The sequence below is a fragment of the Hemitrygon akajei genome, chromosome 24 (genome assembly GCF_048418815.1).
Source record: "Hemitrygon akajei chromosome 24, sHemAka1.3, whole genome shotgun sequence".
NCBI lineage: Eukaryota > Metazoa > Chordata > Chondrichthyes > Myliobatiformes > Dasyatidae > Hemitrygon > Hemitrygon akajei.
This window is the reverse complement of record NC_133147.1, coordinates 2,061,572-2,077,086: the sequence shown is the minus strand read 5'-3', so window position 1 is coordinate 2,077,086 and position 15,515 is coordinate 2,061,572. Positions and strand designations below refer to the sequence as shown.

The following is a 15,515-nucleotide window of genomic DNA, read 5'->3' as shown; positions in this document are numbered from 1 at the left end:
AGAATGAAAAGAAGAAACAGAGAGACTGAGGCAGACAAAAGAACGAAATTCAAGGAAGGAAGGAAGAAAGACAGGTTGATAGATGCAATGAAGAGAAAGAGAATCTGTCGTGCGAAAAGGATGAGGTTAGAGAAAATTAATCTGCCCTCAGCGTCTAGTTGCAACATTTTCAGACGCACAACAATTTCACGAGAGGCAGCAAACTTACTCCCAGGGCTATAAATCATTTGCTATCAAATCATCCACTTTCAATGTCAATCATTACTTTTACTTCCCTGTTTCCTGTAGATGAGTCACGCGATCATGCACTGCTGAAACGAGCCTCAGAAATTGGAAAAGTAATATCCAACAGTCACTTGCACAAATGATTTTTTCTAAATCTTTGCATATAACCTCTTCAATATCTTCGACATTACTAATTGAAGGAGGTATTTTCACAGAACGGGGAAGAAAAATGTAGCTAATAATGACAATGCTGAAGCTCTACAATAGTTACTTGTTAAACTTCTGCATTTAACATTTGTTGCGAAATGTGGGATTAACTAATATGCCCGCATTCGAATTTAGTGCTTCTAAGAAAAAGTAACGTTTCAACAAGTACTCCCACCCCTGTTTAAACCAATGTACCGCCTTACTGTCAATCTGGTTAACACTTTGCTTTCCTCTCCTCACTTCGCCGTTTCACTTGCTCCAGCTCTCTCTCAGAGCAAACAGATCCGTGCATAATTTTATCCAGCATGTTTAAATGCAAGGAAGGTTGGCTGCAAGGAAGGATGACGGTGTGAGAAGAAACGCTTTCGCTCTCACAGTCCAAACGGATATAATTACTCCAAAGAAATTGAAGTAAATATTTGCTACGTTTCGTGCAAATACAAATGTGCTTCAGATAGTCCTCGTTTAGTCCACATCACGTGATGAGGCTTTTCAAACAAAATTTATTCAGGTTGCTGAACCTTAATTAAACAGAGAGATAGAGAAGTAAGTAGATAAATGGACAGACGGATAGATGGTTACGTAGGTAGAGAGTGAGAGATGGTTAGATAGATAGACAGGCAGATAGATAGGTAGACAGAGAGAGAGAGATGGCGAGGTAGATAGATAGACAAATAGAAAGATAGTTAGAAAGATAGATAAATAGGTTGATTGTTCGACAGACAGACAAACAGAGAGACAGACAGATGGAAGATATGATTGGTAGCTCGGGTTGCTCTTTGATTGTAACGTTTTACGACGAGCCTGGAGGTCAGGTCAAAAACGTTTTGTTACCAGACTGTCGCGCTACCCGCTGGTCTCCTCTGAGTCCCGGCCAACCAAATAACTGAGTAAAATCTGGCTGGATAGAAATGTAGATAGATAGATAGATTGATAGATAGATATGGAAAGAGACTTTTAATGTGTACAGGTTATATACGCCATGACCGAACTCTCCTTCCCATAAATGGTGCAAATTGGCTTTGTATCTGCACTCGGCACAATGACAATAAAGTTGAATCTAATCTAAATTATCAGTTACATCGCTTGGAAATACTGGGAATCTTTGTGTTTTTAGTATTTGCTTAATCTGCAGGCAACGATGTGATTCGATTGACCATGATCGTGTGTATATTTTGTTTTTGTGTCTGTTCGCGACTTTTATTTATTATGTTAGCAGATGATCAGATCCAGATATTTACATAATGGCGTGGTTACGGTGAAATTGTATCTTTGAGATACGAGTGGGGTCATGGAATAACTAAATGACTCCATACACGCACTGGTCGTTCTGTTTCCATCATGATTCTGTTTTTTGGGGCGAAGAATCTCCAGCAGAGCGAGTGCCTGATTGACAGACATCAACGTTTTAAAGCTGCTGTTTGATCAGATGGGGAGGACTGTGAATCGCGATTGTGAGAAGAGGGCACTGCCAATAGGAAGTTACGGCAGGTATGATGTGCAATTGATGTAATATATTATAACTTTCTATTTGCAGTGGTCGTGAAGGCCCAGGGAGAAAATGATCTAGGTGAGTGATAAACGCTATTAATTGTTCTATCTTGCCGTTTCTTCGACGTATTATGTGATCAAACCTAAATATCTGCTGTCTCTAATTTTTCTACGGCTCTGATATGGTTAATGCAAACCTACTGCTATCAAGAGCAAGCATCACGGGCAACTGCTGTTCCTTCACTGAGTTCATGGAAATGATATTTTAGGGAAATAAGGAGGAAAGATTATAAGATAGCATTACAGATGCAGAGTGCATTCTTAAGGAGAAATTGTTAATAAGGATCAATGTGAAAGATCAGATTGGACACAAAATTTTCTCAACATTGGAAAATAGAGGTTATAATTCCAAAGTTCCATATAAAGGAATTTCTGCAATAATTTAATTCTGAGCATGCCAGGGTAATGAACGCAAATGCTGCTATAGAACCCATCAACGGCACGAGAAGAGGAATGTATAGTGTACATTGGAACCTGTGCAGTCTAAATCCTTAGCATATGTGCTTTACCCAATCCCCCCCAAAAAAAAAACGAATTCTAGCCAACTTGTAAAAGGTAACATGCATCAGCTATGAAATATAAGATGTCTAAAGGAAACTGAAATTGCATAAAATTATGTGGGCTTTGTTACTCACAGGGTAGAGTTCAAGATAAACATCTTAAAAGTCCTAGGCAAGAATAATCCCAAAACCGACGCAAGTGACAGAATCGGACATGAAAGGCCGATACCGCGCCATATCGCTAAATACATTATAGACAGATGGGAGAGGCCTGGAGAAAAAATCTGATAGGGGAGGAGAGTGGACTATGTGTTAAATGGAAGAAGGCGGGACATCACGGAATGTGATAGACATGTGACAGCAAGAGGTAAGAGGCTGGAGTGAGGAATTGAAGAAGGAGAATGGCGGAAAAATGTTACAGGAAGTTGCAGAAATTGCTGTCCATGCCAACAATTTGGTAAATTATGATAATAATACAATAAATGTTATAGATTATTTCTTGAATGCCGGAGTTCTATCTTGCTGTTTGGTCGGTGTTACTCGATCAAACGAACATTATCTGGTGTCTCAATTTTTCCACGGCTCTGATATGATTCACATAAACCTGGAGCTATCAAGAGTAAACCACAGGGAGAACTGCTATCCCTGGTTCAGTTCATGGAAATGGCTTTTCAGGGAGATAAAATAGATAGAATATAAGATAGTGTAGATGAAGAGTGCATTAATTTCGGAGAGATTGTTTGAAAAGGTCAATAAGAAGAATCAAATTGGACACAGGGTTTTCCCAGCAATCGGCAGCAGAGGTTACAAATTCACAGGTACATACAAAGGAATTTCCACAATAAATTCCATTCTAAACATAATCAACAGAAATTCTGATATAGGACCCATCTATGTCACACAAAGAGAAATGTATAAGGTTACATTGGAACACGTGCAGTCTACATTCTTAGGATATGTGTTTTATATCAACTCAAAAGAAACCAAATTCTCTACAAATTGTAAAAGGGAACAGACGTCTGCTATGCAATGTATGATCTCTAAAGGGTGTTGAAATTGCATTAACTGATCAGGTGTTTATTATTCACAGGGTGGAGTTGAATATAAACATTTAAATATCCTAGGCAAGATCAACCTCAGAGGGGACGCCTGTTGCAATATCATAGCAGCTGTAAGTGTCAGACGGGACTACTCAGCGCCGTATTGCTAATTAAATTACAGATAGATGGAAAAAAGAAAGGCTGGAGAAAAAGGAACCTCGTACTGGAGGACTGTGGACTATGGCAGAAAAAGGAGGAGGGACATCATGGGGTGGTGTTAGACAAGAGGTAAGAGGCTAGAGTGAGGAATTAAAGAAAAGGGGTGGGAAAAGGCGAGATAATGATACAGTAAGTTGCTGAAATCGATGTTCATGCCATCAGTTTCGATAATTATGATAACAAAACAACTGACGTTGTGATAATATTCCATTCAGCAGCACAGAATGGTTGCACGTTGCCACAACAGTTAAGCAGCTATCCGTGGCACAGGTTCTCAACATTAGGATGAATTTTGCGTATTGACGCCTGCACTTGGTAGAGTATATCTTAGGCGACGGATATCATCTAATGATGACTTTCTTTTGATTTTCTTTTAGAAAACTTGATTTTGTGTCATCTGTGCGCAGTATGAATTCTTTTTTTATATAGCTGTGATCTTTCAAACTTACTTATATCTGTCCTGTAGGGGAACAAAAGTGCACACTACTCTACAAATTAGCACTCAGCAATGTCTTATGCACCTTCAGTATAAGATCCCATATCAAGTGCTTAGTTTGATTTATGAAGACAAATATGCCAAAACCTTATTTTTCTGATAGTATCAATCTGTGACACTACTTGAAGTGAATTATGTACGGTGATCCCTATACATCTTTGCTCTATCGCACTCATCAGTTCCCAACCATTCACCTACCTTGGCTGGTGCTATCGAATGGCAACAACTTGCAATTTTCTGCACCATCTTCCATCTGATCCAGATCCCGTTGCAAGCCATGAAGTTGATGCCATCTGTATGTATCTCCTTGGTAAATACAGTGCAAAAAATTGATTTGAGATCTCCACCAGCTCTTTTGGTGCCACGCATGGAATACCATACTGATCTTCCAGAGGACAAGTTTTGTCACTTGCAATTGTTTCGCTCTGATCATACCTGTTAAAGCTCTCAGGATTCTTTGTCACCACGTCTGCTAAAGAAAGCCGATGAATCAATATATTTTGTTTATCCACACTAGTTTCCTTTCCCTGCATCTATTATCGTTACCGTTTATTCTGACAAGCACGTACAGGCTTTTCCCTCTCTAGTTTTCACTTCTGCAGACATCCAACTTCCCAAATACACTTTTGCCGGGAAACTGCCTGTCCCAATCCACTCTTGCCAGATCCTTTCTGATACCAAAATAATTGGCCTTTCTCTAATTTAGGATCTCGACCTAGTAGATAGCACCAGGCCTATCTATTTTCCAGATTTACTCTGAAACTGATGCATTATGCTCACTAGATGCAAACTGTTACCCTGCACAGACTTCTGTCACCTGCCATATCTAATTTCCTTATGGCAGACTAAGTATTGCAGAGTGTCTCCTTGAGGCTTTTAAGCATTGATTCAGGTGTCATTCCTGAACGTATTTCACAAACTGTCTCCCATCCAGTCATTTTACGGAACGGGATTCCCAGCAAATATGTGGAAAGTTACAATCCTATCCTATAACAACCCTATTTCCTGCAACAATCTGCAATCTTTCTACAAATTTGTTCTTCTAAATTGCTCAGACTGTTGTGGGGGGGGGGGGGTCTATCATATCACCCTGTCAACGTGGTTATATCTTTCTTATTCCTAAGCTCCACCCATAAAGCCTCACTAAACAAGTTCTCCAGTCTGTCCTTACAGCACTGCTGTGACATTTCCTCAGACTAGAAACACCACCCCTGATCCTTCAAACGCTCACGCTCTGCTGTGTCCAAAATAACCGAAGCTCGGAATGTAGAGTTTCCAGTCTTGCAACCAAGTTTCACTAATAGCTACAATATCAAAGATCCAGCTGTTGTTCTATGTCCAGAGCACATCTGTCTTTCGTACGACACTTATTTCATGGATATACTGTTTATGTAGCTCAGGGCGTAAGTGCACCATGCTCAACATTTTGATTCCTGACTTTGTCTAAGGTACTAACAACATCTAACTCCACAACCTTTCCACTAACTGTTCTCACACGTAGTTCCCATTCACCGCAATCTCTAGGATCATCCTCACCAACGCACTGCCCCCAGCACTGTGCAGCACGAGCAAAACATTCCGATGGGATATTAGTCCCAACCAGCTCAGCTGCAAACCGTCTCTTCTGTACAGGTCTCATCTTCGATGGTAAGGAGCCCAATGAACCAAACATCTCATGCTCTTCCTCCTGTACCAAATCGTCGGCCACATGTTAAAATGAAAATTCCTCTTATTTCTGCCATCACTAAAACATGGCACGAGCAGCAATCGTGCAGGACTGTCAGTACCTCCTTCTGAACTCCCTATTTTTTCTGTTTCCCCTTCAGCTGTCAGCTTGTGGTTTTGTATTGCCATCTGCTTCTGTCCCACTCATGCGCTATTCCAGCCCCTGTATTGCAGAGTACTCCATCTCTCATCTGTTTCTCATTATTACTTGTATTCCTGCCACCTGGGTCTCATTGTGCTCCACCTATAATCTGTCTCTCTGTTTATTTCTCGGTGTATTTTAGTCCTGTCTTTTCACCTGTTTGTTGTCAGATTGTGCCAGTGAGTTTTCCTGAGACATTCCAGCATTGATATCTGAACTCTGTCCGTCTCAATATCGACTCTGTCCATTGCCCGATTCTGGATTTCGCTGGAATTTTTAGTCTCCAACTGAACATTGACGCCGACTTTGTTGCCCCCACCCCCCGGATTTGCCACTCTGTAAATATCATAGTGTGTGGTCTGTGGTTGGATCTCTGCTTCAGCTTCCTGACAAAGCAATAACTCTGGAGGTGCAATCATTTAACTTAGCAAAGCTTTCTTGTGGATCATTCATTCAAGCGTACAGACATACGGCACTTATTGCCTGCAGGAAATTCTATTTCTGCAAACACATCTTCAGAGGGGGCGTGTTATATAATGGTAATTATGCATGAGAAATATATAGTTGCACACAACGAGCTTTGCCCGGGAGCTAATGAGAATATTGATTACGTATCTTGTGCACAGTCTGAATCAAATCATTTTCTTTCTTTGCAGCTCGGCCACAAAAACCTCGAATATCAAATAACCGACCTGACATGGTCTATTTGTCAGATGAGTCGGTTGTACTTACTTGTCAGACAACTGATCAGGAATATTCCGGTGACACCTTTCGCTTGTACAACGATGGATACCTATTAAATGAAGAGCTTTCATACCGAAACAGCGCAACGTTCACCATCTCAAACGGAGGAGTTGCTCCGAGGGATTATTACTGTGATTACACGCGCAAGCTGTCCGGTAGAAGCATATCATCACCAGAAAGCGACAGAATAAAGATAACGGTCGTGGGTGAGTTGTTTAATTTGTTCTCCCGTTCAACCAGGTGATATATGCTCGCGATTAGAACAATAATATTACGACTGAGAGGTCTAGCCTGCGGTACAGCAAACAAAATTTACATTCAGACCCACCTTGGTTTGATGCTTGTGTATTCTGGTCAATTATACGTCTTCCTTCAATCTTCCCATTTCCCCTCGTCAGTCACGGTTTTTGCAGACATTCGGACATGATGGACACAATTGAAATTTCGATGTTCAAAGTAAGTTCATAATTGAAGTAAATATATGTCACCATATCCAATCCTGTGGTACACGTTCTTGCGAGCACATTCAAAGAATCCACAGTAGAATTTCAACCATAATAGAATCAATGACCGACCATACCAATGTGGATGCTGAATCAGTGTGCAAAAGACAACGAATTCCAAATACAAAAAGAGAAATAATACAAATAATACAAACGATGTATCTTAACAACATGAGATGAAGAGTCATTGAAAGCGAGTTGATAGCTTGTGGGTATATTCCAAGGGCGGGGCAAATGACGTTGAGGGAAGATGTTCCCTTAAGTTCAAGAGGCTGATGATTGAAGGGTAGTAACTGTTCCTGAAGATAGTGGTGTGAATTCTGAGGGTGCTGTACATTCTTCCTGATTATGCAGCGAGAAGAACGTAAGTGCTGGATAGTGGCATCCCTGATGATTGATGCTGATTTCCTGCCATAATTCTTCGTGCAGGTATGTTTTGTGGTGTTGAAGGCTTTACCTGTGATAGACTGGGATATCCAATCCTTTTTCTAGGATGTTCCGTTCAAGGTTGTCCGTGATTTCGGTGAGCTGGGATAGAGTCAGCAGTCAGTCAATAAACGCTCCACTACGCATGTACTGAAACTCGGCAAAGTTGTAGATGAAATGCCCAATCCTTGAGAATTCAAAAAGAAGCAGAGGTGCTGCAGTGATTTCTTGGTCAGTAAAGTTACGTGTTAGGCCCAGAACAGTTGGTCTCCTCTGAAGGAATAACACCGAGCAATGAAACAATGCTGTCCCTTTGCACCTTTGATTGTCAGATGATGTCTGGTTCATAGATCTCTGCTTTCCTCCTTCTGTAATAGTTTGTTGTTATGGCACGCCTCAAGAATATTTTCAATCCCTCTCCTGTATGCTAATTCTTCCAGTCCATCCCACTCCCCTGCTTACACTCTCTGCTCTTTGATGCCTTGGCTAATCAAGAACTTTTGTATCACGGCCTTAAATGCACCCAATGACTGGGCCTACATAGCTGCTCACGGCAACGAATTCCACTGATTTACCACCCTCTGATTAAACTAATTTCTCTGTATCTCAGTTCTTCAATCCTGACGTCATGCCCTCTTGTCCTATAATCCTCTGCCATGGGAAATAACTTCATCATATCTGATCTATTCAGGGCTTTTAACATTCGGAATATTTCTCTGAGATACCCCCTCATTCTCCTGAACCTCGGAATGTTCGGGAGAATGTTCAGGAGAAGCAACCGAAGCTCGGAATGCAGAGTTTCCAATCCTGCAGACAAGTTTCACTAATAGCTACAATATCAAACATCCAGCTGTTGTTCCATGCCCTGAGCACATCTGTCATTCGTACGACACTTATTTCATGGATATACTGTTTATGTAGCTCAGGGTGTAAGTGCACCATGCTCAACATTTTGATTCCTGACTTTGTCTAAGGTACTAACAACATCTAACTCCACAACCTTTCCACTAACTGTTCTCACACGTAGTTCCCATTCACCGCAATCTCTAGGATCATCCTCACCAACGCACTGCCCCCAGCACTGTGCAGCACGAGCAAAACATTCCGATGGGATATTAGTCCCAACCAGCTCAGCTGCAAACCGTCTCTTCTGTACAGGTCTCATCTTCGATGGTAAGGAGCCCAATGAACCAAACATCTCATGCTCTTCCTCCTGTACCAAATCGTCGGCCACATGTTAAAATGAAAATTCCTCTTATTTCTGCCATCACTAAAACATGGCACGAGCAGCAATCGTGCAGGACTGTCAGTACCTCCTTCTGAACTCCCTATTTTTTCTGTTTCCCCTTCAGCTGTCAGCTTGTGGTTTTGTATTGCCATCTGCTTCTGTCCCACTCATGCGCTATTCCAGCCCCTGTATTGCAGAGTACTCCATCTCTCATCTGTTTCTCATTATTACTTGTATTCCTGCCACCTGGGTCTCATTGTGCTCCACCTATAATCTGTCTCTCTGTTTATTTCTCGGTGTATTTTAGTCCTGTCTTTTCACCTGTTTGTTGTCAGATTGTGCCAGTGAGTTTTCCTGAGACATTCCAGCATTGATATCTGAACTCTGTCCGTCTCAATATCGACTCTGTCCATTGCCCGATTCTGGATTTCGCTGGAATTTTTAGTCTCCAACTGAAGTTTGAAGCCGACTTTGTTGCCCCCACCCCCTGGATTTGCTACTCTGTAAATATCATAGTGCGTGGTCTGTGGTTGAATCTCTGCTTCAGCTTCCTGACAAAGCAATAACTCTGGAGGTGCAATCATTTAACTTAGCAAAGCTTTCTTGTGGATCATTCATTCGAGCATACAGACATACGGCACTTATTGCCTCCAGGAAATTCTATTTCTGCAAATACATCTTCAGAGGGGGCGTGTCATATAATGGTAATTATGCATGAGAAATATGTAGTTGCACACAACGAGCTTTGCATGGGAGCTAATGAGAACATTGATTACGTATCTTGTGCACAGTCTGAATCAATTCATTTTCTTTCCTTGCAGCTCGGCCACAAAAACCTCAAATATCAAGTAACAGAGCTGATAAGGTCTATTTGTCAGATGAGTCGGTTGTACTTACTTGTCAGACAACTGATCAGGAGTATTCCAGTGACACCTTTCGCTTGTACAACGATGGACACCTAGTAAATGTAGAGCTTTCATACCAAAACAGCGCAACGTTCACCATCACAAACGGAGGAATTGCTCCGAGGGATTACTACTGTGATTACACGCGCACGGTGTCCGGTAGAAGCATATCATCACTAGAAAGCGACAGAATAAAGATAACGGTCGTGGGTGAGTTGTTTAATTTGTTCTCCAGTTCAACCAGGTGATATATGCGCGCGATTAGAACAATAATATTACGACTGAGAGGTCTAGCCTGTGGTACAGCAAACAAAATTTACATTCAGACCACACCTTGGTTTGATGCTTGTGTATTCTGGTCAATTATACGTCTTCCTTCAAGCTTCCCACTTCCCCTCGTGAATCACGGTTTTTGCAGACATTCGGACATGATGGACACAATTGAAATTTCGACGTTCAAAGTAAGTTCATTATTGAAGTAAATATATGTTACCATATCCAACCCTGCGGTTCACTTTCTTGCGAGCACACTCACCGAATCCACAGGAGAATATCAACCATAATAGAATCAATGAAAGACCATACCAATGTGGATGCTGAATCAGTGTGCAAAAGATAACGAATTCCAAATGCAAAAAGAAATAATACGATTAATACAAAATATGCCTCTCAAGAACATGAGATGAAGAGTCATAGAAAGCGAGTTGATAGCATGTGGGAATATTTCAAGGGCGGGGCAAGTGACGTTGAGGGAAGATGTTCACTTAGGTTCTAGAGGCTGATGATTGAAGGGTAGTAACTGTTTCTGAAGATAGTGGTGTGAATCCTGAGGGTCCTGTACATTCTTCCTGAATAAGCAGCGAGAAGAACGTAAGTGCTGGAGAGTGGCGTCCCTGATGATTGATGCTGATTTCCTGCGACAATTCTTCATGCAGATACGTTTCGTGGTGCTGAAGGCTTCATCCGTGATAGACTGGGATATCCAATCCTTTTTCTAGGATGTTCCATTCAAGGATTTCCGTGATTTCGGTGAGCTGGAATGCAGTCAGCAGTCAGTCGATAAACGTTCCACTACACATGTACAGAAACTCGTCAAAGTTGTAGATGAAATGCCAAATCCTTGAGAATTCAAAAGGAAGTGGAGGTGCTGCAGTGCTTTCTTGGTCAGTAAAGTTACGTGTTAGGCCCAGAACAGTTGGTCTTCTCTGAAGGAATAACACTGAGCAATGAAACACTGCTGAACCTTTCGAACATTGACTGTCTGATGAGGTCTGCTTCATTGATGTCTGCTTTCCTCCTTCTGTAATAGTTTGTTGTTATGCACACCTCAGTCATGTTTTCAATCTCTCTCCTGTATGCTAATTCGTCACCACTTTTCATTCGCTCTAAGACAGTGGTCTCGTCAGTAAATTTGAATGAGACATTGAAGCTATGCGTAACCGTAGAGTCATAAATGTTAAGTGAGTCGAGCAGGGGGCTAAGCTCATAGTCTGGTGCTGCAGCTGTGTTAGACCATACGACAATAAGAAGTAGGGCAGAATTACGCCATTTTGCCTATCGCGTCTGCTCCGCCATTTAATAGTGGGCTGATCGAATTCTTCCAGTCCATCCCACTCCCCTGCTTACACTCTATACCCTTTGATGCCTTGGCTAATCAAGAATATTTCAATCACTGCCTTAAATGCACCCAATGACTGGGCCTACATAGCGGCTCACGGCAATGAATTCCACTGATTTACCAGCCTCTTTCTCCGCATGTCAGTTCTTCAATCCTGACGTCGTGCCTTCTTGTCCTATAATCCTCTGCCATGGGAAATAACTTTGTCATATCTGATCTGTTCATGCCTTTTAACTTTCGGAATATTTCTCTGGGATACCCCCTCATTCTCCTGAACCTCGGAATGTTCAGGAGAATATTGAGGAGAAGCAACCGAAGCTCGGAATGAAGAGTTTACAATCCTGCAGACAAGTTTCACTAATAGCTACAATATCAAACATCCAGCTGTTGTTCCATGCCCTGAGCACATCTGTCTTTCGTACAACACTTATTTGATGGACATCCTGTTTATGTAGCTCAGGGCGTTGGTGCACCATGCTCAACATTTTGATTCCTGACTTTGTCTGAGGTACTAACAACATCTAACTCCACAACATTTCCACTAACTGTTCTGGCATCGTAGTTCCCATTCACCGCAATCTCTAGGATCATCCTCACCAACACACTGCCCCCAGCCCCGTGCAGCACTAGCAGCACTTTCCGATGGGATAATAGTCCCCACCAGCTCAGCTGCAAACCGTCTCTTCTGTACAAGTCTCCCCTTCGGCGGTAAGGAGCCCAATGATCCAAACATCTGATGCTCTCTATCCTGTACCAAATCCTAGGGTCGTGTGAAACTGTAAAGTCTTCCTATATTTCTGCCTTCTCTAAAACCGGCACGAACAGCAATCGTGCAGGTCTGTCAGTACTTCCAGCTGAACACATTTTTTTTTCTTTTACCTTAGCTGTCAGCCTGTGGTTTTGTATGGCCTCATTCTTCTGTCCCCGCTCCTGCTCTCCTCCGGCCTCTCTATTACAGAATACTCCGTCTCTCATCTGTTTCTCATTATTACTTGTATTCCTGCCACCTGGGTCTCATTGAGCTGCACCTATCATCTGTCTCTCTGTTTATTTCTCAGTGTATTTCAGTCCTGCATTTTCACCTGTTTGTTGTCAGATTGTGCCAGTGAGTTTTCCTGAGACATTCCAGCATTGATATCTGAACTCTGTCCATCTCAATATCGACTCTGTCCATTGCCCGATTCTGGATTTCTCTGGCAATTTTAGTCTCCTCCTGAACTTTGAGGCCGACTTTGTTGCCCCCACCCCCCGGATTTGCTACTCTGTGAATATTATAGTGCGCACTGTACGTTGTCTGTGGTTGGATCTCTGCTTCAGCTTGCTGACAAGGCAATAACTCTGGAGGTGCAATCATTTAACTTAGCAAAGCTTTCTTGTGGATCATTCATTCAAGCGTACAGACATACGGCACTTATTGCCTCCAGGAAATTCTATTTCTGCAAATATATCTTCAGAAGGGGCGAGTTATATAATGGTAATTATGCATGAGAAATATGTAGTTACACACAACGAGTTTTGCACGGGAGCTAATGAGAACATTGATTACGTATCTTGTGCACAGTCTGAATCAATTCATTTTCCTTCCTTGCAGATCGGCCACAAAAACCTCAAATATCAAGTAACAGACCTGATAAGGTCTATGTGTCAGATGAGTCGGTTATACTTACTTGTCGGAAAACTGATCAGGAATATTACGGTGACACCTTTCGCTTGTACAACAATGGACACCTAGTAAAGGAAAAGCTGTCACTGCGAAACAGCGCGATGTTCACCATCGCAAACGGAGGAGTTGCTCCGTGGGATTACTCCTGTGATTACACACGCACAGTGTCCAGTAGAAGCATATCATCACCAGAAAGCAACAGAATAAAGATAATGGTCATGGGTGAGTTGTTTAATTTGTTCTCCAGTTCAACCAGGTGATATATACTCGCGATTAGAACAATAATATTATGACTGAGAGGTCTAGTCTATGGTACAGCAAACAAAATTTAATTCACAATCTCCTTGGTTTGACGCTTGTGTACTACGGCCAAGTATAGCTCTTCCTTCAATCTTCCCGTTTCCCCTCGTGAATCACATTTATTTTTGCAGACATTCTGACATGATGGGCACAATTGAAAGTTTGATGTTCAAAGTAAGTTCATTATTGAAGTAAATATATCTTACCATATCCAACCCTGTTGTGCACGTTCTTCCGAGCACGTTCGTAAAATCCACAGTAGAAAATCAACCATAATAGAGTCAATGAATGACCATACCAATGTGGATGCTGAATCAGTTTGCAAAAGATAACGAATTCCAAATGCAAAAAGAAATAATACGATTAATACAAAAGATGTATCTTAAGAACATGAGATTAAGAGTCATTGAAAGCGAGTTGATAGCTTGTGGGAATATTTCAACGGCGGGGCAAGTGACGTTGAGGGAAGATGTTCCCTTCAGTTCAAGAGGCGGATGTTTGAACAGTAGTAACTGTTCCTGAAGATAGTTGTGTGAATCCTGAAGGTGCTGTATATTCTTCCTGATTATGCAACGAGAAGAACATAAGTGCTGGATAGTGGCGTCCCTGTTGATTGATGCTGATTTCCTGCGACAATTCTTCATGCAGATATGTTTCATGGTGTTGAAGGCTTTACCCGTGATAGACTGGGATATCCAATCCTTTTTCTAGGATGTTCTGTTCAAGGTTGTCCGTCATTTCGTTGGGCTGGGATAGAGTCATCAGTCGGTCAATAACCGCTCCACTACACATGTACTGAAACTCGGCAAAGTTGTCGATGTAATGCCCAATCCTTAAGAATTCAAAAGGAAGTAGAGGTGCTGCAGTGCTTTCCTGGTCATTAGAGTTACGTGTTAGGCCCAGAACAGTTGGTCTCCTCTGAAGGAATAACACCGAGCAATGAAACAATGCTGTCCCTTTGCACCTTTGATTGCCAGATGAGGTCTGGTTCATAGATCTCGGCTTTCCTCCTTCTGTAATAGTTTGTTGTTATGGCACGCCTCAGGAATATTTTCAATCTCTCTACTGTATGCTAATTCATCACCACTTTTCATTCGCTCTACGACAGTGGTCTCGTCAGTAAACTTGAATGAGCCTTTGAAGCTGTGCATAACCGTACAGTCATAAATGTTAAGTAAATCGAGCAGGGGGCTAAGCTCATAGACTGGTGCTGCAGCTGTGTTAGACCATAAGACCGTAAGAAGTAGGGAAGAATTAGGCCATTCGGCCTATCAAGTCTGCTCCGCCATTTAATAATGGGCTGATCGAATTCTTCCAGTCCATCCCACTCCCCTGCTTACACCCTATATCCTTTGATGCCTTTGCAAATCAAGAACTCTTCAATCACGGCCTAAATACACCCAATGACTGTGCCTACATAGCTGCTCACAGCAAAAAATTCCCCTGATTAACCACGCTCTGAGTAAAGTAATTTCTCTGCATCTCAGTTCTTCAATCCTGACGTCGTGCCCTCTTGTCCTATAATCCTCTGCCATGGGAAATAACTTTGTCAGATCTGATTTGTTCAGGCCTTTTAACATTCAGAATATTTCTCTGAGATACCCCTCATTGTCCTGAACCTCGGAATGTTCAGGAGAATATTGAGGAGAAGCAAACGAAGCTCGGAATGAAGAGTTTACAATCGTGCAGACAAGTTTCACTAATAGCTACAATATCAAACAGCCAGCTGTTGTTCCATGCCCTGAGCACATCTGTCTTTCGTACGACACTTATTTCATGGATATACTGTTTATGTAGCTCAGGGCGTTGGTGCACCATGCTCAACATTTTGATTCCTGACTTTGTCTGAGGTACTAACAACATCTAACTCGACAACCTTTCCACTAAATGTTCTGGCACCATAGCTCCCATTCGCCGCAATCTCTAGGATCATCCTCACCAACACACTACCCCAGCCCCGTGCAGCACTAGCAACACGTTCCAATCGGATATAACTCCCCACCAGCTCAGCTGCAAACCGTCT

At 42.0% G+C, this 15,515-nt stretch overlaps 1 protein-coding gene across 1 annotated transcript in view; it reads left to right on the top strand.

Annotated features, from left to right (window-relative positions):
* The first annotated feature begins 1,187 nt into the window (after positions 1-1,187).
* LOC140715539 (uncharacterized) overlaps positions 1,188-15,515 on the top strand; it is a 615,203-nt gene continuing 600,875 nt past the window's right edge. Inside the window, exons 1-4 of the mRNA XM_073027893.1 lie at positions 1,188-1,242; positions 1,970-2,002; positions 6,762-7,055; positions 9,828-10,121. Of these exons, the coding sequence (XP_072883994.1) occupies positions 1,188-1,242; positions 1,970-2,002; positions 6,762-7,055; positions 9,828-10,121 (676 nt within the window). The remainder of the gene's footprint in view (positions 1,243-1,969; positions 2,003-6,761; positions 7,056-9,827; positions 10,122-15,515) is intronic.